Below are 26,806 nucleotides of genomic sequence, written 5' to 3'. Positions count from 1 at the left end.
GCGAAGGTATGTTTTCTGCTTTCCCAAGAGATTTACAGAATAAATGTTTGAAAGCAAACTATTAGAAAAATGTATGACAAAAGTAGACATTTAGATCCTAGTGCATTTCCACTTAATGAACTATAATGGCTGCAATGATCAGCATTTCTCTGTACTGTTAAAGTACAAAATCTGCAAACACATATATTTAAATCGAATACAACAATGATTTTTGATTACATATCTATTACTTAAAGTTAAGAGTGCATAGCTTTTTTTCATAGCTTTCAGCCTTTGTGACCTTATAAAAGAAATCTGAACTGAGTACAATCTTATTAATACAGTAAGGTGACATGACAGATTCTTTATGTAAAACTAACATAAAATTACATTTACATTTTAGGTCTAAAATTTAGCAAGCATGCATACCGTTCTAAGGCTGTGCATAATGATATTTTGTAAAATAGAAATCCAAAGTCTGTTTCTACAGAAGTGTAAAATTTCTGGTAGCATTTAGGTTTTAATTTTTAAAACACATGGGCTTTGGGGTTTATTTAGTTCATACGATGAAAATGTGAGCAATTAATTCATAATGAAAACATATAAATGATGTTTTTTCTTCTGTGAAATTATATCAGCTTACTTCGTATAGTACAGTATAGAACGTGTAAGGGTGAAAGAATCATAAATACTGCAGTATACAAGAAATTTATTTTTACTGTGCTGTTTGGTTAAAACATGAACATTTCATATTCAAGGACAAACCAGAATGTGTCATTCATTTATAAATAGTTACTGAATATCACACTCTGCTCTGCTTCAGAGCAAACAAATGATATTACTAAGGCTTGTCAAGTGCATGATTTTCTTTACAAGCTGGAAATTAAAAATTTCATCAAGGAAGTTAGAGAAGGTTTTGCAATTCCAAGTTTTATTTAAATAACATCTTATGTCCAGTACTATGACCTTTGGCCCAACTACTACATAATGCCAATGACTTAAGATGTGTTCTACTTAAGTAACACTTTTCCTTGTGCATGTTTTTTTTGTTCCAATAAAACAGTACTGAGCTAGGTGCTCTACACACATAGTAAGAAAAAATTAATTTCCAAAGGAGTTTATATCTAAGAAAATGTTAGGGCAGTAGGTAGATACAACAGGCAGGTAGAGTATATAAGATTCATACAGGAAAAATGAAAGAACTTTACTAAAGCAATTGTCCTAGTGGGTGAGCTCCCTAACCATTAGGCACCAAGGGCAGTGTGGGAGATGTCTGAGGAAAAAGCAGTCTGTTTGTTAAAGCTGACAGCCTTGGGAAGTAGTTGTCACTTGTTACTGAAAGAAAAAAAAGAATGAGGAGGAAGAACTGAGGTATTTATGGCCATTGCAGTAAAAAAGAGTTGCATTTGATACATATGGAGTGAAGGCAAAAGGAGGTGATGTAGGGTAACCAACAACTAAGAAGATCTCTGTTGTCACCTTCTTGGCTGCATTTAAGTATGACGTACATATCCAGAACTCACACTAAATATGATGCATTACCAGGTAGGACCATACACACATTACAGGGGGCTGAAAATTGTTAATATTATTATGTTACCTGTTTTAAGGAGGTCAGTGTATTTCCTTTCAGACTTTGTGTACCAGATTTATTTCTGAGTATATGATTTCCATTTTGAAGCATCTTAATGGTTTTCCAAATACTGGTGTAATGGTCAGGCTCACATTGTGAAGAAGAGAACATTTACTAATGAATTGGTACAAACATCATAAGCAACAAGGCAACATCACCATTTAGTTCCTTTCTTCATAATGATACAGAACTTCAGAAACTGCAGTCCACTGAAAGAGAAGAATGTCTTGAAAGACAGAGATGTGATGTAAAGATGCCATGGGAGGAACAACTCTGGAGACAGGCTAATTAAATACATAATGTAATTTGACTTCTGCTCTGCTTCTTAATGCATGATGGCTTCTTAAGTTCCATGCACACTGGAATCTTACAGAGAAGCTGAGTAGAATCAAAGCAACACAGATAGTATGTTTTACATTTGCTGGGTTTACCACTTCCGGCTCGAAACAGCACATGCCCACATATTCCTGACCACGAAGTCCTGTAGGGAAGTGTGGGCTCCCTAGGGGAGGTAAGAGGGGAGAATATATGAAGGTGATGCTCTCAAGAGCAAAAATCATTTCAGCTTTTTCCTTCTGTGTGATAGTAAAACTTGTTCACAAGGACTGCGTAAATATTTCTTATAGAAATAGAAGGTGAAATATAGTAATTAACCCTCCCCCAAACCAAATCAAATCAAACCAAACCAAACCAAACCAAACCAAGCCAAAACCTCCCAAAAGAAGCCCAAACCCAAACCCACCACTCTTGCAAATGAATGTAATTTATGTAATTTTAACTGACTGAGCTATAAAATTAAACCTTCGCACTGTCTTACTCTATGGAAATGACAATGGAAAGAATTGTCAGCCCTGCTTCAAATTCATGCTAGCAATGGTAAGAGGGGAAGTATTTTGGGCGCAGAAATAAGTTGACAGTGTGCTTATTTGACAGGAATAAATTCAAGATAGTAAATTATACCATTGTTGGTAATTTGCAAAGAGGAGGGTGATTCTTCTGCCTTGAAAAAACATTCTGCGAAATTACAGGTCTAGTTCCTTTTAAAAAAAAAAGTAAATCTTACAGACTTTGGATTCTGTAACATTTAAAATGCTACTTTTCTGTCTTCTTCTTTAAAGGAACATTATTCGTAGAATAAGCTTTTTCTCTTCCAACCACCTAATTTGTTCCTATGCATTATGAAAATGCATGTAAATTTAGCTTCTCCTAGAGAAGCTTTTGCATAGATATTCTCATGGAAAATTTTTATGTGTTGATAAATTGATTTGTGGTAAGACTCCAGAAATGAAAGCATGGCTCCTGTGTCTCTCTGGATGAAATTTTGTGGGTGTAACTCAATCTAAGATTGACATTCAGGCCTAACAGGTTATAGCCATCTTGCAAATCATGGTATAGCTAGGGCTTTTTAAGGGACACAGAGGAACAAAGCATAAATGATTCTTTGTTTTATTTTGTGGGGTTTTTTTTTTTTTTTTTGCTTGTTGGTTTGTTTTGTGGGATTTTTTTAAAGAATATCCAAATCTTTTGAAAATTACTTTGAGTGTATTAGTTTATCTTATATTGGTAGAGAGAGGAGCCTTTTTTACAAAGCCGTTCTGTTAAGTAAAACTTGACTCAACTCTACATCTTTCTGTGTGGACCCCCCTGGTGGTGGTATATTTGAGCCAATGAGCCTGATGGTTGCCATGGACATTTGCTCAGTTTTATACCATTCAAATTAGGTGTTTAATGGCATGAGGCACTGAAAAGACATTCCTTTGTGTAGATATTTCCTGCCACCATTTTGAGCAAGCAACTCACATGTAACAGCTAAACCACTGAAAAACCTTGCCACACAAACAGCTCCCATGAAAAAGTGGTAAGTTTTTCAGCAGTTTCTTAAAATAGTGTCCAAAATTTTCTGTCAGTCTCTTAAGGTTAGCTCTACTGGGGAAATGATCTATCAACTGACAGTATTTCTGACTACCATTAGTTTGTAGACTTCCAAAGGCTGACAATGTTTCCCTTCAACTAATATTTGCAAGATGCAAGTAGTAGCTGGGACCAATGCTGTGTCTACACTAGAGCTTTTAATAGTGGCATTTCTGCTGGGAAGCAGCTGCTAGTATTGTGATTTCACTTTGTTGGGTGCCCACAGAGGTGTTTTTGTCAGCCCAGTACCTCTATGCAGCAAGAAGCTGCACTGACAAAAGATGTGTTGCATTGCTTGCAGGAGTTATACTGTCTCCTACACCATCATTCATGGTGCTGCTTTTGGAGGCTTCATTACAAGGCACCATGGGAGTCCACGTACATTCTTTTGTCATGCTGTGATCATTTTAACATATGCTGTGTACAAGGATGTATTTTTTCAGCTAATATGTATGGTTTTTCTTCCTTAAATATCCTATCTGCCAGAGTTAACTCTTACTTTAAACTGTGTGCTGTTTCTTACCAGAAAAAGAAGAAAAGTACAGAGAAATTGCTGGGAAACCTAGCTGAAAGGTACTGCAGTAGCAGGTAGTGCTATGGTGGTAAATATTGCAGTGGGCTTTTGATTGCTCTAGTTCAGAGAAAGGACAGATGGTTGCCTATGCCTGGCTGCAGGTAACTTTTTCTAAGGACAGAGTCACCTGGTCTTGGGCAGTGATGTGAGAACCTGTGCTACCACTGCATCACAGACCACTTAGCAACATGTATCACACAGTATCACAGTTTCACAGTATGCTAGAGATTGGAAGGGACCTCGAAAGATCATCTAGTCCAATCCCCCTGCCGGAGCAGGAACACCTAGATAATGTTACACAGGAATGTGTCCAGGCGGGTTTTGAATGTCTCCAGGGAAGGAGACTCCACAACCTCCCTGGGCAGCCTGCTCCAGTGTTCCGGCACCCTCATTGAGAAGAAGTTTCTTCTCAAGTTTAAGTGGAACCTCTTGTGTTCCAGTTTGTACCCATTACCCCTTGTCCTATCATTGTTTGCCACTGAGTAGAGCTTGGCTCCATCCTCGTGACACTCCCCCTTTATATATTTATAGACACTGATAAGGTCACCCCTCAGTGTCCTCTTCTCCAAACTATAGAGACCCAGCTCCCTCAGTCTTTCCTCATAAGGGAGATGCTCCACTCCCTTAATCATCTTTGTTGCCCTGCGCTGGACTCTCTCCAGCAGCTCCCTGTCCTTCTTGAACTGAGGGGCCCAGAACTGGACACAATATTCCAGACGGGGTCTCACCAGGGCAGAGTAGAGGGGAAGGAGGACCTCTCTCGACCTACTAACCACCCCCCTTCTAATACACCCCAGGATGCCATTGGCCTTCTTGGCCACAAGGGCACAGTGTTGGCTCATGGTCATCCTGTCGTCCACTAGGACCCCCAGGTCCCTCTCCCCTACACTGCTCTCTAACAGGTCGTTCCCCAACCTATACTGGAACCTGGGGTTGTTCCTGCCCAGATGCAGGACTCTACACTTTCCCTTGTTATATTTCATCAAGTTACTCCCTGCCCAACTCTCCAGCCTGTCCAGGTCTCGCTGGATGGCAGCACAGCCTTCTGGCGTGTCAGCCACTCCTCCCAGCTTAGTGTCATCAGCAAACTTGCTGATAGTACACTCAATTCCCTCATCTAAATCATTGATGAATATATTAAATAATACTGGTCCCAAGCACAACTTAGAAAATATGTGCCTAAAATGCTTTTCATGGTTGTGGCAGACAGCAGCTATTACAGGGAAGAATAGCTCTGGTTACTTTATGTTGGAAATCTGGTCAGAGTCCAGTCTTTTTACTCTTGATCACAGAATCCTTAGAGTTGGAAAGGACCTCTGGAGATGATCTAGTCCAGCCCCCCTGCCAAGGCCACAGCCTCATAGAAATTTATTTTAAACTCGAAGATCACAGTACTGGGAAACTAAGTTAATGTATTTTCTTACGCATATTAGTATTTTTCTTATGGAAAAATGCAAGCTAACCTATTTTTTGCAAGGAATTATTTAAACAGTCTCTCTTTTTTTTTTTTATTTACGTAATAAAGAATTTCTTCTGCAGTGTACTGATCTGTGAAATATTCTCTGTGTTTCTTCTGCCAGAATGTGCATTTGGTTGTTTTCAGCATTCTCTTCCACCCTGCATGTAAGCATAAAGTAATAAATCCAAAAGGTCATTCCTTTGTTTTCCCCTCTGCATTTGTTTTGATGCTGTTTTGAAAGATGAGTGTTGAGAGAGCGATTTTTGGGGTGCATGAGCAAAGTGAAAAAGCAACAAAAGCCACCTGCCCCTGTCTTAGGATGGGCTCTTCTTCAGTCCTTTCTTAGTTGCACTGCTGGCATAAGTGATAACTCATCTCCCTGTGGGGTCTGCATCCTCTGTACTTCTTTTAAGGTTTGAGATGCCTTCTGCTGCTGTATGTCTGCTGTTATGTTGTGCTTGCTGTTTTCTTGTGCACAGATTAGGTTGTGCTTAGGAAGCTTTGGTCCATATAAGAATTAGGAAACAGTAGAAGCTAGTGCTAAGAGCAGCTGCTGGCTTTTTGTTGGTCCTCCTGGCCATGTGGTAGGGCAGCCTCTCTTCCTGCAGCTTTACCTACCAGCGTGGCTCATGCTAGCTTTCCCTAAACTTTGATATTATCTCTGCAGCATCTATATTAGATGTTTTTATTCACAAAGTGGTTTCCTATCTGTCATCTTGCACTATGTTTCATCTTCACCAGCTGAAATATGTCCAGGCAGACAGGTCTGATTCACTGATTAAAATGAGCCTGCTCTTTAAAATGAGACTACAAAATATCTGAACTCCTGAGCCTTTCCTTCACTCTGTCTTAGCCTGGTGACTATCTAATGTAGACTGGCTTGTGAGGATGAACAGATGCTTTCCAGAAATAGGCTGAGGACTTGGGAGATGAGGTAGTAGCAGCATTCAAAACTGTGACCTGTGAAAAAGGCATTCAAAATTATGACCCTTTTCCTGAAAATTGACCTGTAGTGGGGTTACTTCTAAAGTAGTCTTTGTTTTGCCAGGACTACAGCATCCATGCAGGCATTTTAGCCTAGGAAGATATTCTACCAGTGACAATGGCCTTTAAGGAACTCATTTAAATAATAGGATTTTATCACTAAATTTGAATCATTAGGTCCAACATATTCACTAACGTAACATAAGTTTTACAGGTACGATTCTATTCTGTAAACTAGGAGTAACTAATATTTTTTGTATAAAGAGACTGAAAGATATGACAAACAGTGGGAGATCATTTTCATGTTGTAGAGCCTGTCTAATTTGTTCTCAGGGTTCATAAAATATTTAAGAACTTGTATTTGGCTGTGCTGTCATTCACCATCAACATAAGCTATGTGACTCAGATGTCAGTAAAAATAATTGAGTAACTGGATTTTCAGAGGGATTTGGTAATGAGTATCTTACCTTCTGACTCTCTTATTTAAAGAACTTCTGAAAATGAGGTTACAGAACTTGTGGTCAACTAATTAGGCTATTTGGAGGGAATCCTGTATTGCTTTTTCTTTAGTCATCCAGAACCTTTCCTTATTTGTAATGTATACAGAAGGAATCTCATAGAAAATTACAAAACTGTTCATGCTCATGCTGGTTTGAAATTTTTGTATGCATTAATGAGAAGACGGGGAGCAATAACAGCAATATTTTGGTGAACCTATTCAAGAAATGTAGGATTTTTACAGCTGAGGGGAAAATGTAGGAAGTATTTCGCTATTCATGAAATTGTGTGTTCTGCTCACTAGCTTTGCAAATATGTATCTTAGGAAGTATTTCACACCTCTTCTACAACAGGCAGCTCTGGAAGATTTCAAGCCTTATTCAGACAAAACTCCCAAGACAAGGAGTACAGCTATATCATGCCTGGTTTTATGAAAATATCATTTGGGAGCAGCAAAGATTGTTTAGTTATTTTTAAGGGGGGTGGGGGGGTGGTGGTGGTGTTTGTTTGTGGGATTTTTTGCTTGTTTGGGTTTTTTGGTTTTTGAGGCGTTTGATTATTTTTGTTTGTTTAGTTGATTGTTTGGTTGGGGTTTTTTTTTCTCCTTCAGACAGAAAACAACACTTGAGAAAAAACAGCTGCTAATAATTGGCACTACAGCTTTAGGGGGAGGTGTTACCCATTAATATTTGGTCCATTATCAATGCTGTCACCTGCCTGATGAGGGTTATTTCTCTCCTTTTGCTTTCAGCAGCCATGTTTCCCAGCACACAGACAAGTGGAAGTGCACCAGCATCTGGGGCACTGTCCTTGTCCCACACCAGCAGCCACCTTTCCCCAGGACATAATGTACAGGGTACTGCTGTCCATCCTCTGCTCTCAGCTGTGGACTCAGAGAGGTAAGACCAGCCCCTACTTTTCCCATGGTAAGTCTGGGGTGGGACTGCCTTCAGAGCTGCCAAGATAGGTGGAAACTGAATTGTTGGTGTGAAAAAAGTCACTGGTAGCATCTGCCAGGTAATGATTGCTCTGGTAATGGGTTTACCACGGGCAGGAGAGATGAAAGGGATTCTATTATCCCAGCCTGAGCTTTCCATTGAGACAAGGAGGCACAAAAGCACAAAATGTGATCAGTTCTAAGTAATGTTAAGTTTGATGGCTTTGTAATGGAAAATAACTGCTGTGCTTGAAGGTAGTTGACATAGTTTCAGGTCCTTAGGACCTTAGTAAAAGAGGTGTAAGAAAAGCAGAGTAGAAGGACAGGACCTGGAAATGGGGAGTATCTGGGACTAGCAGATGTCCAGGATGGGCACTGTTAAACTAACTGATAAGTAGAAGGACAGGATGATTGCTATGTTTGTGGTGTTAATAAACCCATTAAGCTGGTGTAAACATGTACTGGGGAGTATCTGGGACTAGCTGATGTCCAGGATGGGAGAGGTTAAACTAACTGATAAGTAGAAGGACAGGATGATTGCTATGTCTGTAACGTTAATTAAGCTGGTTATGAAGATTGTTGGGAAAAGTAAACGACCCTTAAAGACCACCATCATATTTTTGTATGCATGCCAAAAACTTGCTGGAAAATGTTGTAATATGCCCAGTGACCTTATAAGGATGGCCCGCTTAGCAATACTGGGACACACGTTAGGAGGAGCTGTCCCCCCTGTCTCCCGGTGCTGCAATAAAGAATACCTGCTTGTCACCTTGAAACTTTGTTGGCGAGTCTGTTCCTGGAGTTTTCTCCAAATCACCATCCATCTCTTCTTCAGGGACTTCCACAAATCCCCTCTTGATCTCCACCAGTGGCCTTAGTGTGGCAAGTCATACTAGGTGGGATGTTAAATTCCAGAGGAGCCTAGCCATACCTATAGAATGGAGGCCCTGAGATTCATATTTCTGTTTTCTTGCAGTAGGAGAGACATTCTGTATTTCTGCAGGCACTTGGCCCCTTTTTTCTTGGCATCTTATTAAGACCAACAGGCAAGAAAGCTTTTTTAATTCACTGGGTTTGAGAGCTTCATTTATAGTCAGGATTTATTTTATGCTGGGTACGTAGCAACCCTTTGACCTTGATGTTTCCATGATTGTAGGTATTTCAGTGATGTGAAAGCAGATTGCTTGGAAGTGGTTTAATTTTTATGTTTGACATTCCCTAAATTATTTTCAGCAATCTTTCAAATTATTTATATAGTGCACGGTATTGTAAATTTCCACTTAGTTCATTGAACCAGAAATCTACCAGATTGCAAAACTGAAGAAACCTAAGCAAATAGTTTTTCAGTGGATAGGTCAGGAAAATACATCATTACACAAAATACTGAATTCTTACTATACGTATAAGGATACTTAAACATTATTTTGATAATCTCCCAATCTCCCCATTTTTCAGTGCTCTAAAGGATAAATTGCTGTGTTTCATTACTGTAATTCAGAGTATTTAATTTCCTTGAGTGACAGAAATGCCAGTAATTTGGACAGCACAAAGTGTCCAATTATAAACCTCAAAGGAACATTCACTAGATTTCAATTACTGATAAAAGAGCATAATTTCTTTGGAGAAAAGCAGCACTCACTCTGCCTTGTATCAGGAAGATGGAAGAGCATGGTGGCTCGGAGAATTGACAAAAGGTGAAATTGGTTTCAGACTGCACATGTGAATTCAGCCAGTCATCGAGCCACTGGAAGTTGTTGAGCTTTTTGTACACCAGTCTGAGATGAAACTTGCCATTTCATGATCATAGTAGCTCATCCAGTGGTTCAGTCCTTCCTCTCCACTCCTGGCCACACTGTCCTGAACTTTTTCCTCTTCCAGGGATCTGGCCCTCTGTGTAAACTCTGGGGCTGCGCGTGACCTCTTTCCTGACCCAGAGGCTTTACTTCTCAATAAAGTTTTCTCTGCAGTGCATGAACTGTCCAATGTCCATACCCAGCAATTGCCAGAGCATGAGTTCACAGGCAGGGACAGATCAAGAGTAGTTACAGGTGTAAATTTCATGATGAAAGACAGCAATCTTCTCATTAGCCCATTTTTGAGGCTGGTGTAGGACCAGAATAGGCATGTTTAGAGTACAACTCAACTCATGAAGTCCTTGAGTGTGTTACAGACTGCAGGATACTACAACCCTCTACAGAAGAACAATAAAAACCTAGTGTAATACACTCCTTTCTCGTAAGTTAACAGTATGCACTCACTCTAAAAAGGCTTTAAGTGCTAATTCCCATATGTGGAGCTACTTTGGACTGGAAAGAAAGGTGCAGTATCTTCATTTAGGTAGTGTGACAAATGGTAATTTAAATTCAGAAAAGAAAAAAAAGTATTACAACAGCCTTGGCTGGATTACAGAGCATACAGTACAGATTAAGGGAAATGTTTAAAAGATAAACTATTGCAGAATCTGCATCTTGAGTCTGATACAGTCCAGTCACCTAGAGGCCCTGTGAATACATTGTCATGTACACCACCTCGTGATGGTCTGATAGGTGTGAAAATGCGAACTGAACAAGCCAACACTTTGTAATACAAGTCTTTGAAAGGTGTGAATCACCCTGTTTATCTCAATTGAGAAGGCTGCAGGATTTAAGGGTGCAAACTGGGAATTTGTTCCCTCTCTGCTCATGCTGTGGGGTTCATGATGCACTGTATGTGTCTAGGGTAATTCCAGAGCTAGGTCTGGCTGACCGTCACTCACCTCTGTGATAGCCTGCATTTACTGGGCTGAAGCTGAACCAAGCTTTTGGCTGCTTTGGCATGTCTGGAGGCCAGTCATGTAATCCTTCCATTTTGGACAGGAGACCCAGGTTTCTGAGTGACAGGAGCCAAAGGAAATAAACATCTCCAGGTACCGTGAGGTAGACAAACAATTAGAGAGCTTCTTTCACATCTTTTTCCACCTAGGTGATGGAAGAGAGAGCATGGACTTAGTTAAGCCTTATTAATGTGAAAAAATTGAACCAAACATGGGATACATCTTACACTGTTTTCGTTCTGTGTACGAAACTCACTGTGCACAGACTGCAAGTCGGGTATAGAGTTTAGATCCAAGAAGCAACTTCATTTATCAAATGAGACAACATGTAATAAAAATGCATATTTGCATTTTGTGTGTTCCAACACTTTCATGCTAACTTTCAGTGCTCCCCTAATATGAAACACTACAACTATTAAATGAAAGTACCAAATGGTAATAGTACCCAGAGGTATATGTATATAAAAAGAATATGTACTTGGCTTCCTTGTCACATATTTTTGTAATAAAAGGGCATTCGAGGAAGGTGGAAAAACAATTTAATCAAAACCCAGATAAAAAAATCTAAATTGTGTTTATCTGGCTTAAGTAACATGTACAGCTCAGTGCCCCAGAATTGGTGGTGTCAAGTGCTTAATTTTTTTCTTTTTTAATTTTTGTTATTATTTATTGAATTCCCCAATATATACATTTTGCTTTCTAAGGCTTGCTTTTGTGCAAGAAGTAGTCTGTTAACTGGTGTGAGACCAGAAAAGAATTCTTCATTTGGACTTGGTGTTCCAGATGTTTTTTTACCCTCCTGTGAGTCACAGCTAGTAGCATGTCCCTGAAGCAGGAGACATCCCACCTTCACAGGAAGTTCTAGAGATTGTGTAAAGGTGGAAAGAAGGATGTAGGGCTGAACTGTTCAGTTGAGCATTACTGCAGAACTAAAAGTTCTGCAACAGTGCTTCTTTTTGCTTATTTGAGTATGTGGTTATATTCTCTGGAGAGACTTGATGGATGGACCACCTGGTGGATAAAGAATTGGCTGGATGGCTGCACGCAGAGAATTGCGGTCGATGGCTCAGTGTCCAGCTGAAGGGTAAAAGTGGTGTACGTATAAATGACAAACTCTTAAAAGTGGAGTGGCAGCATGTCTAACCCTGAACCCAACCCATAGAATCATATAATCATTTAAGTTGGGAAAGACTTTTAAGATCATTGAGTCAAATCATAAACCTAACACTGCGAAGTCCACCACTAAACCACGTCCCTAAGTGTCACATCCACACATCTTTTAAATACCTCCAGGGATGGTGGGTGAACTCTTCCCTGGGCAGCCTGTTCCAGTGCTTGGCAATCCTTTGATGAAGGAATTTTTCCTAATATCTAATCTAAACCTCTTCTGGCAAAACTCAAGGCATTTCCTCTTGTCTTATCTCTTGTTTACTTGGAAAAAGAGACCAACCCCCACCTCACAACAACTTCCTTTCAAAACCAGTTTTTCTCTAGCCTGTTTCTACACTTTTTTCCAAAGGCACTTTTTTCCTTTCCTTTGAATTTGTAAGAAGTTCAGTTCTCTAATTCAACACAGCCACAAAAAATGCTGAGAGAGATTTTAAAGTTATGTATCTCTGTCTTCAGGGAATCTGTATATTGAGGTGGCCACTTGCACCTGGCTTCCTTAAATTCCACTTTAAATTCCACTTAAAATCTCCTTTCTTATTCTCATGAAGGAGCTCATGATGCCGGTCAGAGGGGCGGTTCTTTCTTCCTACCATCCCTTCTTTGGGCTATCTGATTCACTGGTTTTATCTGAAAAAGCAGTTCCTGTGTTCCTACAGATTGAGCATAAAAAGGATTTTAGGTGCTTATTGATGACTGAAAAGAAGGATATAAAATTAAAGTCTTCTGGCACATGCAATCTACTCTACTGAGACACCATGGAGATAGAAACCTGCTGTGGGATCATGGCTGTGCAGGGTGTGAGCCAGAGCTTGACAAGCGTAAATTTGGTGGCTGAACAAAATGATGAATAAAGATTTCGTTTTGTGCTGGCCAGAATATTTTTGTTAAGGGAGAAGATTTGCTTCTTTTTTTAAAAAAAAAATAAGAAAACTTGCAACATAATAATCATTGGAGAGAAGCATGTTTTATCACAGGTTGGTAAAAAGTTTAGGGTTTGTTATTTTTACCAAAATGGAAGAATTCATGACTTTTGGGCATTTACAAACTGGTCCTAATTGTTTCAGGAAAAAAAGTAAATTTACAGTTCCTCCAGTAACACACTGCGATTTTTTCAGGGACAAATCTTGACTGAGACCAGATTAAGTTTCTCTTTTTGTAGGCAGAAGGGAAGTAAAAGTAGACTACTTTAGTCACCCATACAAGTAAGTCAGCTATTCGTGAAGTGAGTGATTCATAAATCACTACAAAGACCACTAAAGTCTACTATAAAAGAGTCCTGTCTGGCTACACAAAATAGTGCGTTATTATTTTTGGAAGGATTTTTTGGATGTTAAAACAAATGTGAAATTTTGCAACCCAAAAACCAATCGTGTGCTGGGCTGCATCAAAAGGAGCATGACCTGAGCAGTCAAGAGGTGATCCTGCCCTTCTACTCTGCCCTCATGAGACTCCACCTGCAGTGCTGCATCCAGCCCTGAGGCCTCCAACACAGGGAAGATGTGGACCTGCTTAAGTGAGTCCAGAGGAGCCCATGAAGATGATCAGAGGGCTCAGGCTCCTCTCCCATGGCAACAGGATGAGAGAATCTGGCTTGTTCAGCCTGGAGAAGGCTTCAGGAGATCTGATAGCAGCCTTCCACTACCTAAAGGGGCCTACAGGAAATCTGTAGAGGGACATTTTACAAGATGATGATTTTTAAGGTCCCTTCCAACCCAAACCATTCTGTGATTCTATGAGATGTAAAACTTTGCTTATTTGAGTTTTGAAAAGGATTTTTCTCTGTTACTGGCTGCTGGTTAAAACCATTTTTCAGAAATTAATTTTCACAAATGACTTTTGAGAACACAGAGGATGATATCCTATGATTTTTTAAGTAATACACCTGTGTATTGCTTTTAATCTCTGGCAGCAAGTAAGTCTTTCCACAGGAATGCTGTACAAAAAACTAACTCCAGTCCCTACTCAGGTAGTTGCAGCATGTCTTTAAAAACCTCTGATATTCTTATCACAATATAACTACTTATTTATGCAGTATTTTTTTCATATTCTCTATATTATTATGAAACACACACATACTTCATCCTATTCCTCCCTACTATGTCTTTAAGTCTACGCGATATCAGTTATCTGGAACAATGACATATTTGACATATTAAAGACTCAGTGTCTCAGTAGTGACACCTTTATTTCCTTCAATAATATATGTGTTTATGAAGTTAATATTAAACAGCACAAAGACCATTCAAATCCTATCTGATATGCCTAAGAATGCAATTCTCAAAGAAAACTGAATAGGCAGTAAACAATTCAAAGTTCATTTTGAAACTTGGCTGTACTCCAAATGTAAATTATGGATCTTCCAGAAACATAGTGAATAGGTTTCAAATTAATTCATAATCACGCAGATAATCACAGCAAGTGGAGGGTGGTGATTCTGATCATGTGTGGCAGATACTGATTCTGAGCTGCAGCAGAAAAGATCTCGTGTGTCCTGAGGTGCAGCTACAGCATGTATATGACCCAGTCCAGAGGTGTTCTGCAGCACAACTACCACAGTTGCACCTTCTGTTGTGTTTGCATTAAGATTAGTTTTCTTAGAGTTCTGCAGGAAAAACATTCTTTATTACTGGGTTAAAAAGAAAGTAATCCAGTGAATTGAGGTTCCAGCCTCAGAACAACAGGGATCAGTTTTAGCATCCTGCCAGTGTTAACCGTAAGCACTGATCCCTCCTACCAGCAGCTACTGAGCACACCCACCACAGAGAAGGGTAGGTAGGTACTCTTGTTCAGCACAGGCTTCCAGCTTGCCTTCAGGACTGGGGAAAGAGGTTTGTGACAGGAATAGCACATCAGTTTTCGCTCATGGTCTTTGCAGAAATACCCTGGCTTTATTTTGTCAGCCTTCCTGAATCTCCTGCTATGGATGAGAAAGTGACCTTCAGCCATTCCTGAGCCCGGGATGAGCTTTTGTTCCCTGATCAGATCTCATCAGTCCAGTGTGTAGTTTGGTCACTGAGGCATAGACCAGGACTCTTATAGTCTCATCTGCAAAAATTACTGTTGCACCTGTTTGTAATGTGCTTTGTAGTATGCAATTTTAAGGAAGTGTAGAGAAATCTTAAACTTACAAAGTCTGTGAAATTCTCAAAGTAGTGTGTAACCTTGTACTGCCAGTACAGACAGAGCTGTGCAAAACACACCACTGATGTGATGAACCTCTGTGGCAGCTGCACCACCAGGTTTGGTCTGAAAGGTTCTCCTCTTCTGCCAGGCTTGTAAGCTTATACTTTGAGGTCAGATCAACATTTGATGTGGTCAGACTGTTCCCCACTGGAATGAATTTAACACCGGCCTTTATTTAGATTATGTTGACTTCAGATTGTTTATTTTCAAACAGCACTCCGTAGCGTACAAAAAATTATAGAACTTGAAACCTGAACCTAGGCCTGAAACTATTATCTAACTCATTAGTGTCCAATTACCAGAACTGACCCCTCACTTACAGAGTGGAAGGACAGCTATTGATTGACAGATACAGTTGACATAATGCCTTACAATGAGACAGTTGGCAATGCCTCAAAAATCAGGTTCCCTGTGAGGTATCTTAAACCCACCCACAGAAGATAAAAATTTTGCATGATAAGGATGCAATTCAGCCTTTTATCTTCCCAGTTGTCAAATTTGAAAATGTGTCTTCTGTGTATCTGGGCTTCACCCTGTTCTTTTGGAAGTCTCTCTATGCAAACTGCTAAACATTATAGTGGTGTAAGTAAAGTAGGAACATTCTTTAGCTCTTACCTATTGGGTATTTTACAGTTCTGTGATTCTGAACTCCTAGGTTTGTTGCACCAGCTCCTTCTCCTCACCACATCAGCACCCAGGGAATTTCAGTTCCACACCACATGATGCAGAGACAGACGCCACAACCTCCCCACCTTCCACAGCCTGCAGGAATGTCTCTAAAGACATACCAGTCAGCAACAAACCCTTCTTTTCAACCAAATAGCCTCCACAACCAAGGTAAGAAAGGAGAATCCTCATCACTCATGTTAGTTGTTTGTCACTGTTTTGAAGCTTCAAAGTAACCTCTTCAAGGGATGGTGAAGGTATTTTTAAGGCACCTTACTTTTTGAAAAACTCTAGGAAGTAGCCTTCAGGAACCTGTCTTTATACTGCCTTAAAATTCTTGGCTTAGATAATTGCCATTTATCTAATAGAGAGTTACGGGTTTCTCTTCAGATATATTTTCAGAGCTGTTGTTGTTGTCATATGACGTATGTGGAGACATGCCAGAGCAGAAACAATAAATTCCTATCATATGCGGCTAGGAAGGGATCAGGTTAGCCTTCCTACTTCCACAGTACAATACATTTTACTCAATTCCCTTTTTTTTTTTGCTGAATATTTGCCAAGAACTCATCTTCCAGAAACACATCCAGACATTAAGGTCTGTCTTTCTACCTGGAACAAAAGTTATCTTTGAGTGCATAGATGGCTTTACCACCTTCTTCCTTTCATGGTCATGGGGAAAGCATTGTAGAAACTGGGATCACAACCAGTTGCTCTGAAGTTGAACAGTTTCCGAGGAATCCTGCTTCCCAGAAGCTCACGGATCACCTCAGGTTAGTTGCTGCTCCACACAGGACTTTCACTGGCTGGGGAATCTAGCTCCGTATCTGCTTGGGGCATCATCTCATTAGAGCAAGCCAGAGCAATGTTACTGTGTGCCCACCTCCCCTCCCTGCAGTCCAAACAGGATTTAAAAGGACGAAAGACATGTCATTAACACCATTATAAGACCAGCAGAGACCCGGGCAAATGTCACACATGGACTGAAGCCCCACGCCACATCTAAATTTAAGGTAGAGCTTAATACAATCTTCTGAGTGGATCAAAAAAATGGATAACCTCAAGGGCTTGGATCTTAAACCTATACCTTAGTCCCTTGTTAGCTTCTCTGTGTTTGCCTCCATCTCCTAGGAAAACCTATGTTGAAAATAGACATTGGTGACAGGAATTGTATGCATACAGTTAGCAACTGAAAGTTGCAGATGTAAAGATCTCTGTGTTTAAAAATGGTAGGAAGACAATGTGGGCTGAATTCTTAAGGTCCTTTCCAACCCTAACTATTCTATGATTCTATAGATTCTATTTTATAAAAGATATAATACATTGCAATACAAAAGCCACATTTGGATATTGAATGTTCTTTCAAAGATTAAGTAACCTATTGTCACTCTAAGAGGTATTTTGTCAGAATGTAGTCCTCCCAACTTAAGCATAGTTGTCTCATTCCTATGTGCTACACTGAAAGCTTTGTTGGTCCTGCATGCCTGAAAGGCTTAGCTAAACTATCGCTCACAAAAGGAAATATTTCAAGAGTTCATGGTCAAATTTTCCCAGCAATACAAAGGTGGACATCTTCCTTGGTCACATCAGTATAACGTAGAAAACACACCATAAATTTATCTCACCAGTCTAAACTATTTGGTATATAAAGAGTGTCTGTGGGAAGCTCTGTGAGTTTCTGTCTCCTGCAGTTCATAGCTTGCCTTTTCAAGATTTAAAATGCTGTAGCTGTAGCCACTTCAGCTCAGTCTGCTACCAAACAATGGTGACATTTTTGTCTCAATATGTAAGCTTGTAAACTCCATTTAAATTGGCTGTACTAAGGAAGAAAGAGTTTCATTGCCCAAAAGCTATTTGAAGACAGCAAGTTCTCAACAGACTGCTTTCCTGAAAACCTAAGCATCTTAAAAGCTCATGGAGATCTCAGAGCACTATCCTTTGGAGATAAATTATGGAGATACAAGACTGACAAGCCTTTTGTATCTAATAGCTACTTGCATTGTGAAGCTGCTTCTTCTTGGAAGAACACTGTCTACAGTTCAAATTTCAGTATTTGTTCTGAGTGACTTTCAGCATCAGCTACACAGTAATGTCAGAGAGGGTTTTTTGTTGCTTTGGTTAATATTATGTAATAGATTAAATATTCCCTTTTCTTCCTCTTGTGAAATTCACATTTTCCTTTGCTGTGTGGAATATTCAGAACTCACTGAGCTGCAGAAATAAAGCTTTTCTTTTCCTTTCAGTAGACTTAGTATATTTCATTGGATTAACATAAGCAGTAAATCTGAAACTAGAAACTGGAGTGATGACTTCCCAGCTTGATGCTATTGTATATGCCATTGTACTATGTGTTTACAAACAGACTAGAAGTCAGTTCAGGTCCTGGAAATCTGAAACAACTGGCCCAGGACTTGTATTGTACTGGTCACTCTTTTCAGCCTAGAATAACTACAGGGATCTCAGCACAGGTACCTGAAGACAGAGGCATCTGCAGCATGCAGGCAACTGTGAAAATAAGGGATTGCTTTGAGACAAGTCGGAAGAGATGTGTGAGGTAGAAAAGAAAAGAAGAGCAATAGAAAAATCCTCCACAGTGGTCAAGCTTCTTGTGTTTATAGTACAGAGTAAGGAAAAGCTCCTTTGGACATGGACACAGCTAGATTGATTTTGGATGCTTCTGATACTACAAACATTTTTGCACTAGGAGTCTGACCATCCTTTAAAATCATGCCTGTAACTCATGGTGTATGTTTCTGTGTGGTAAGCTGATGACCAGTGATGACTGAGTAATGGAAGAAATAAAAACGTCATGTAAAATTTTCAGGAAAAGAAAAAAGTTACCGTTTGAAAAAAAATGTTAGCTGATATGAGTTAGCTATACTAGTGTATCTATACAGGCAGCTCTACTAGTAACAGCTATCTTTTAATTACAAATAACCAGATTTAAATAAGCAAAATTTTATAAGTTTTTCACCTTTGCAAACCAGTCTTGCAGTACAATTTGTGACTCATATCTATGACTTACTTTTTCTTCTGTTCTTCACACTCAGATGGTACCAAATTATTACCTGATTGTGAAATTAACCTATTGGACACTGTAGAAATGCACTGCAGAGGAACGCTATTTTGAAGTAGTTCAAGCCAGACAGCTGGAAATTTGACATACCATAGGAGTAAAGACTACTCACCCATGATGTATGTTTCTTAATAGCATTTACAATTATTTTCATGAGAAAATATGCTTTCTTTGTGGTGCCAGGCAGAGAACTGATTGGGAAGGAAATAGATGTTCATCACAAACTTCCTACCTTATGGAAATTATAACTGTGGCAATCATTCATTACATATCTGTAATGAATTCTTTGTCCACATCAGTTCAATGGAATCAGGACCTGACCACAGACTTATGTAGACCACAATTTCAGCTGGGAATTTGAGATGGCTATGTACCTGGGATTTTCTGATGGTTAGCATCCCTCAGGACAAAGCTTTGTAAGTGATAAAGAATAAGAGCTTTTTGCTTTTAGAAGAGATTCTTACAGTATACACCTATTTTATCATATTTAAAAATATTTCACTTTCCTCAGGAAATAATTCTATCATGACAGAAAAATAACTGTTTAAGCTATTTATTCTATATCTTGACATCATGGATCTTGGCTGTAGTGCACTGACTCCAAGAAACACAATTGACATAATCTTGTGCATGTGTGTGCTTTAAATAGGTGAACAAGAGAGCAAATGACACAGTCCAGGTTGCAGTCCTGAGAACTGTTCAGTTGCTGGAACTTCATTAGCCAAACTGTTTGCTTTTTTTGTTTTTCCAGTACTGCATGAAAACACACAAAACTGAAGCTACATGTAGCTCTCTAACACACAAAGGGGCCAACTACAGTTTGGGTATAGGGCCTGAATTACACATGTTTTCATGTCATCCTAACGTCAGCAATAGTGTTGATTATCTTGGGCATGGCAACACATGAATAAAGAGCATAGCTTCTGATACCAAATTAGGACATTTTGCTGTATCATATTTGGGCTCCACTCAAAGACCTCTACATTGTGACCTGATGCACTGCAGACATGGACAAAGTGCAAAATAACTGAGGAGTAGAGAACAATATATGCGCTGTTCTGCTCCTTCCTGTTTATGGCTCTGTATTTTATAAGATGGATATTTGTGACCCTGAATCATGAAAAAACAAATGCAAAAGCTGAATTATTTCTCTTTCTCTCTTCCATCTTAAAAAAATATTGGGGGGGTTTATCAGTTAATGAAAGTGCTTTGTGCATTTTCCTGGTTCTTCCTGCAATATACAGGTTAATGTACCACTGGATCAAAGATTGTAAGACTTTGCTAGACAATATTCTTTAGCTTACGTAGGGAATGAGCAAACACAGGGGATGTGACTTGCAATAGCTCAACCCCAAGGTAAGCAGTTTTTCTGCCAGACTTCAGCTAGTGGTAGTCAAAGTTACTGCCAGATTGTTCTGCACTGGGAACAGGATGCTGTGAGAAAGGCACAACTAGAGAATGAGCACAGAGCTATGTGAAAGGACATTTCAGCATGTGTCTTGAAGGGTCTTGCCAGCTGGCTAAGACCACTATAGATTGAAATGGTTGTTTCTGGTAACTAGTCTGACTCAACAGTAAACTTGCACAGTGTGTCCTATTAGTTTTAAAAGCATTTTTAAAGGAGGCAAAAACTGTCAATAGCAATGCAGATTCTAAGTCAAGTTTTGAAAGGCTATTGTTTTTTCTTTCATTTTGCTTTATTTTGCTGGAGTTGATTCTTATATGTCAGGACTGAACATTTAAGGATTGACAGTTGTGGATTCTTAACATGCTTTGCAACTGACTTAGTTTTGTTGCAGTCAAACTTTAAAAGAAAAAAATTATTGAAATCATTATCTTACAGGTAGCGCTGCAGATTTCCCACAGCCTCTGCAAAAGACAATGAAATCTATGAGTGTTCGGCCTTTCCAGAGTGAGCACCAATTCTACAATTAGCCTGCTGTGGAAGAGGAACTGTGCTTCTGCTTATGATTCCTTCTTTCTCTGTTTTTCTTATATATTTTTTTTATTATTTCCTTCTTTTATGTGAAGTCAAGATACTCTTTCTCTTCATGCAGGTTTTCAGACACAACACTACACTGACAATTGTTTCATTGTTCTTTCATGTAACTATTTTCCTCATCTAAACAATTCTTACCTTCGTGTAATTCAGGCGTTTATCTCATTTTGTGTACACGGAAGCGTCTTGCGATGCTACTGAATAAAATAGAAAAATTGTGTTTCCCTCACCATTGTTACAGAGGCCTTCCCATAAGGTCTCTTCTGAGTTCCTGGGTTCAGGTTCAGACTGTCATGTTTGTCCATAGTCCTGGCACATTCTGATGCTTTTAAATACTGAGTTTTCTGTTTCAGTTCAAGCACATCTTATGCATGCCACCATTTGTGTGGTTTTGTAGTCTCAAAGGAAAAAAGGATCATAAAACTCCTAAATCATGCATTATTCCTCCTACTTCAATGAAAAAGTGATACAGCCTGTTCTTCACTGCATCCTTCTCCTTTCCTTATCCCTATTATCTATGAAATGTATTATCTGTACATAAACATTCAGTACATCTTCAACAAACAACAGTCTCATATGCACACTTTCATAGGAAAGTTAATGGAAACACACCTAACTCCTAGCCACAATCCAGAAATTTTTTTTCTTATGTTCCTAACATGTTTCTAAGCATAGACTGTATACACATATATAAGCATATGCTGTAAAGGTATCTGAGGTAGGCAGGTTTGTTTGAGTTGGGGTGTTGCACAACATATTCCTCATCAAGACACTAGCACATCAAGACAATAGTAAATTCTGTAAATTAAAAAATAGCTACAAAGTCTAAGCTTTGGACATTTTGCTCAGGAGTCTGAAGAATGGCTTTTATAAGTAAAAGAATGTGGTGTGTTTGGGATTTTTCTTTCCAGTTTTCTATAATGTATTCTGAGAATATATTCAGCACAGAAAAAAAAGTCATGCCAGTCATAATTTTAAGGGGAGAAAAGACCTTGCTTCCATGAGAAAAATCTTCAGGCCAACCTACTGCAGAACATCTGTCTCTGCCTCTTAGATTACATACATGTCCCTATTTTATAAAGAAATGTGGTTTGGGTTATGTAAATAATATTTTGTTATGAACCTCAATGTGAATTTACTCAGTGTTTAGACATCTCTAATAATCACTTAAAGAGCAAAAAACAAAGAACAAAAACCCGGGTGGAGATCTTTCATGTCATGTAACACAATGGTTTTGATTTTCTTCCACATGGATTCATTTCTACTGATGAGTGGGTTAGACTGTCACCATGTACTGAAAAACAACAGGCCTCGTGGATCATCAGCAGGAAGCCTTTCTGATCTCATATGCATGCCCCACTATTGGCCATCTGTCTTGGCATTAGTGACAGATGCTCAGATTTTATGCAGGCCTTACTTGAGTTGTCTTCCTTTATTCTGAATTAAGCATTCTCTTAGATACTTCAGGCAGCAGCCCAGTGTGAAGTCTGGAAAGTACCAGTTAAGACAGTAGAACTGCAGAGTAAAGGGAGAAATTCCCTGAAAAATTTCAGCCCCTAGCCAGTCAGTGCTTCTCACAAGTCATGAATGTCAGGGAGTCCATGAAGTGGATTGTGTTCAGAATTAGTAACAGCTGGAGAAAATCTTAAGGAGCTTCATATCAAAGCTGCTTTTTTGGTGGAAAATAGTTGAAGTACTGGAGCTACTGCTATTGAGGTTTTTATCATTCTTATGGCCATGGTTACACATGCTATCCCGTGTGTCTCTGTCCAGGTCTTTTATTGACAACTTTCTTCCCCTTGTTGTAGGGTTATATGGGCAGCTTCAGACTTTCTGCCCTCCACATTATGCTGACACTCAGAAGAATGTACAAGACAGTGTTTCTTGCAATACAGTTCCTCCTTTTGAAGACTGCTTAGTTCCCACATCAGTGGACCAGGCAGAACTTGACACTTTCCATCAGACTTTTTCAACACACTCTGGTATTGCAGGTAAATGACAGCTGGGCATTTTGTGGGTGGTTGTGTACTGTTTGTGGGCTTCAACAGATCTGCTTGAGCTACATATGTAGCTAGGACCTGTCATGACAGACTTGACTCTTCAGAAAGAGGAGATAGTTTTCAGACCTCTGTGGTGTGGTTTGTGTTGGGACCCAGTCACAGTGGGTCACGGTAACATCTGACCTCTGTGCAGACAGCATATTGTTGAGGGCTTCTCCAGATTCTAACCTAGGGGGGGCAGTCACTAGGTCATGTATTTGAAATAAAGCCCATTGAGCCCTGTATGATATTTGTGCAGCCATTCCTCATTGCTGTAAGTATTGTAACAGAGACCTGAGATGATTCAAACCTCTAATTCTTTTCATGTTTGATTTTTCTCAGTCTTGAATTTCATTTACATTTCCATGGCAAGAACTGCATGGGTGAAAACTTTTCTGTGCACACTTCACAATCTCCACCTACCTGAAAAGCACATAAGGAGTTTAGCCAGTAGTTTGGAAAGATGAAAGTTACCTATGTATAGAGGATTAGCACAATATAGTAGGCCTAATCAGGACCTAAGTACCATTGATGCCCAAGTGCTTTAGTGTCTTTCCACACAGGATGATTTCAAATTTATTGTGCTTTGAAACACCTCTTATGTTGTGGTCTTTCATTAATGCATTGAAAAGCCAATGCACATGTAACTTCAAAGAGCCATCTCACAGTATGTAAAGAAGTAATCCAAAAGATGAGAGGTTTTTCTGCAGTTACTCTAGTGCTTGCCACTATTGCTTGTAGAAGATAGTAATTTCTGTGCCAAGTTCTACTTTACAGCAAATAAGTTCCACAGTATTTTATTGCCTTTTGTCATATGTTGGGTATGATAAAATTCAATAAACATGCATGAAGTTTATTTTAAAAATTATCACAATTTTAGCACCCAGTAGGTGCTGAAGTTTAGAACCTCAATGGGCAAGTGTTAGATTAAATCTGCTGTACTTCATTCTTCATTCTGGCAGAACTGAAATTCCTCCTTTGGTACGTAGTAAGTTGTATAATTATTAAATTCATACCTGTATTCGCTTGTTTGTTTTGTTTGTCTATTTGGTTTAAAGCCATTTTGAGTTCATTGCATAAGTATTAGGACACTCTCCATTATTGCATAGTTATCCTAGTTAATTAATTATTTTTTTATTTTTTCCAGTTTATGACTTTCCAGCAGGGTCAGTAGGTATCTTTGGTGATTCAGCTCACAGCATGCCAGAGGATAGCAGTTTCCTACAAGTAAATGCAGTGGATCACTGTTCTAGCCAGCTTTCTTCTGTCTACACTGAAGGCTAAAGTAATATGAATCTAGTCACAAGAACTTGTTAGCATTTCACCTTGCTCTTCTGATATTTCTCTACAAAATTTTTCTCTCCATGAAACTGCCATGTATGTATGGGGATATGGGTTGATATACATACAAAATGGAGAGGAAAAACCAGTCACCAAGCATTCATCATGCAATCAAGCAGTCAGCTGAGAAGGAGAATGTTTGAAGAATGCAAGCTTTGCCAAAACTTAGCAACTGTTTCTTTTCATCTGTGGCACAGCAACTCTACTTTTTTTGTTCTTTTTTCTTTTTAATCTCTTAATTTCTCAAAGGGAATTCACAGACTGAATAAGAAAACTGCTTGTTGGCTGTAGTCCTTTCAAGATGAATGGGTGGACTTCTGAAGAGCACAGCTTTAGCAAATTCCTGTTTATCTTTTTTTTATTTTTTTTTTTTAAAGAGGAAAATAAGTAAACCAGAGCATACTACAAACATTTCAAAGGCACACAGATTTTTGCACAACCTGTTCGCATGTGATGCTTCCAAAGTTAAAAACATACCGGCATCAAAAAGGGAGAGAAATTAGACATACATCCTCGCAGTACCTTTTGAGGCTTTGGTGCAGCTCCTGTTTGGAGCCAAAGATCATTAGCACTGGATTTCTTACAGACCTCAGTTTAGGTGTCTTTTTCTTCCCTCTGCATTTTAACCCATACAATATGGCCATTGCTATTTTTCCAATATTCCTTCTGACCCAGTGCTGTATGAAGTGAAAAAGAAGGGTTAAATGCACTACATGAGAAGGTACATAGACTTTGCCCATATTTAGCACAGCTGCTAGATAAGAAAAAGTATGCTTTAACTTTCTGTTGATTTTTAATTATATTGTAGAGCTTTATTGCTATATATGCTATAGTATTCTATAAAAAGGCTTAAAATAGACTGTAGAAAAGATTATTCCTTAAATTCCACAGATTTTTTTTAAAAGCAATCTGTACTGATTCAATTAAATTTTTGTTGCCCTAGCTTTTTTCATTTTCATAACACTTTTTCAGGAAGAAGAGCTACTTTTAAGTTTGCTATGATCCTTTTGGTTATTTAAAAATGTAAAAATGAACTGGTCTGGTGGTTTTGATTTTCCTATTCAGTGTCAGGCTCTGGTCCTTAAATTTAGTCCAGAATGCAAGCTAATGAGGTTGCTTTTTGTGAAAAGTAAAAGGGGATGAGTTTAAAATAGTATTTTGCAGTGGACATGTGTCATCACTGTGATCCTATATACCTTGGGAGCAACTCTTACAAGACTGAGGTTTTAGGTCGTTAATTCCTGTCCATCCATTTTGTGGACTTCCTACTGTGTAGTGTTCATTGCAATATTCATATAACTTGATTTAATAAGGACAAAAGTCCCAAGTTCATTCTTACAGGCTAGACCATAACAATGCTTCTGAAATTAGTTATCTAGAAAGATGAATTATAAGAAAAGTTTGTAAAACATTTTTTTTATCCTGAGCTGTTGAGAGTTGAATGCTGTTTGAGTCAAATTTGTAATTTAATTTGGCATTATGTTCCATAGATGGATTTATGTCCAGATGTTTATAAACACTGGCAACCTTTTGAGGTTTATATTCATGAAATATAATATTATAAACAGGTATATCTGCTTATATATTTAATGGAGATATTTTCATCCAATAAAAGCAAAGAATATATGGGTAAACCATGCACATAAGTGATGTACAGTAATTAATACTGTTTAAATGCAAATAATTCTGTACTAAATTCTTCCCTTCCTATTCTGCTTCTCAAATTGCACATTAATGAGTCCTTTTGTTTCAGCTTGCAATAGTAGTGCTAGTTATTACTATCTGTGGTTAGCATTCAGTTAAATGACATCAGGCTTCCCTACACATCTGTACACACACAGGAAAAAAAAGACAGTCTTATGGCATTAATGTATGATCTAGTCCACTGCATTGACAGAGTTTTGCTTTTAAACAAAGCTTTAAGTTTCTACTATGTTAAAGCCCATTCTGTGTTCACTGCACATGCATAACTTGTTTCAGCAGGAGTAATTAGGCAGCCTGAACAATTTCAAATATGTAGGACTGTGTCTTGTTGTTTTGTATATGTAAAACCTTCAAGGTTCTTTTAACCACAGGGTTGTCGAGGATTTGTCAGTTGCCATGCACAGAACTGAAATACTGCTGCTGACTTGGAACACTTAAGATTTGGAGGGACTGCACTCTAGGATGTCTAGTTTAGGTCATGCTCGGCCCAGAAAGGTTGGGCCAGGTGACCCTTGAGGTCCCTTCCAACCTGATATTCTATGATTTTATGATCTGTACCACCTTGACTTTTGAAACTTTGGAAATACTTGTATCTGAATGAACAAGTACATTCCCATACTGGTACATTCTTGTACATTCCAGTCTTCCTCCAGTCAAGAGGGAGTTTATGCATCATGAAAGATCCTGACTAAAGAAAAAGTGGGAATAGAGAATTCAAAAAGGGGGATTCATCAGCTGTATTTTAAAAAAGAAATTTTTGCAAGACATTCATGCTTTTTTTAATTTATATATATATGTGTGTGTGTAGCTTTACAGCTTTCTGTGAGCCTTAATCTTAAAA

At 38.8% G+C, this 26,806-nt stretch overlaps 1 protein-coding gene across 2 annotated transcripts in view; it reads left to right on the top strand.

The window, feature by feature from the left end:
* GLIS3 (GLIS family zinc finger 3) overlaps nucleotides 1-25,574 on the top strand; it is a 109,236-nt gene extending 83,662 nt beyond the window's left edge. Inside the window, exons 6-9 of one of the 2 annotated variants that reach the window (XM_061477760.1) lie at nucleotides 7,793-7,937; nucleotides 15,796-15,977; nucleotides 22,690-22,872; nucleotides 24,068-25,574. In XM_061477760.1, coding sequence (XP_061333744.1) covers nucleotides 7,793-7,937; nucleotides 15,796-15,977; nucleotides 22,690-22,872; nucleotides 24,068-24,204 — 647 coding nt within the window. In that variant the 3' untranslated portion in view covers nucleotides 24,205-25,574. Of the gene's footprint in view, nucleotides 1-7,789; nucleotides 7,938-15,795; nucleotides 15,978-22,689; nucleotides 22,873-24,067 lie in introns of both variants that reach the window. The other variant, XM_061477759.1, reaches the window with a different exon arrangement.
* Nucleotides 25,575-26,806: the final 1,232 nt, after the last annotated feature.

Source organism: Pezoporus flaviventris, unplaced genomic scaffold, assembly GCF_033815535.1.
Source record: "Pezoporus flaviventris isolate CSIRO_AGI_PZ_B2104156 unplaced genomic scaffold, CSIRO_AGI_Pfla_v1 ptg000108l, whole genome shotgun sequence".
Classification (NCBI taxonomy): Eukaryota; Metazoa; Chordata; class Aves; order Psittaciformes; family Psittacidae; genus Pezoporus; species Pezoporus flaviventris.
Note: the sequence above shows the minus strand (reverse complement) of the source record. Positions and strands in the feature narration are given on the sequence as shown.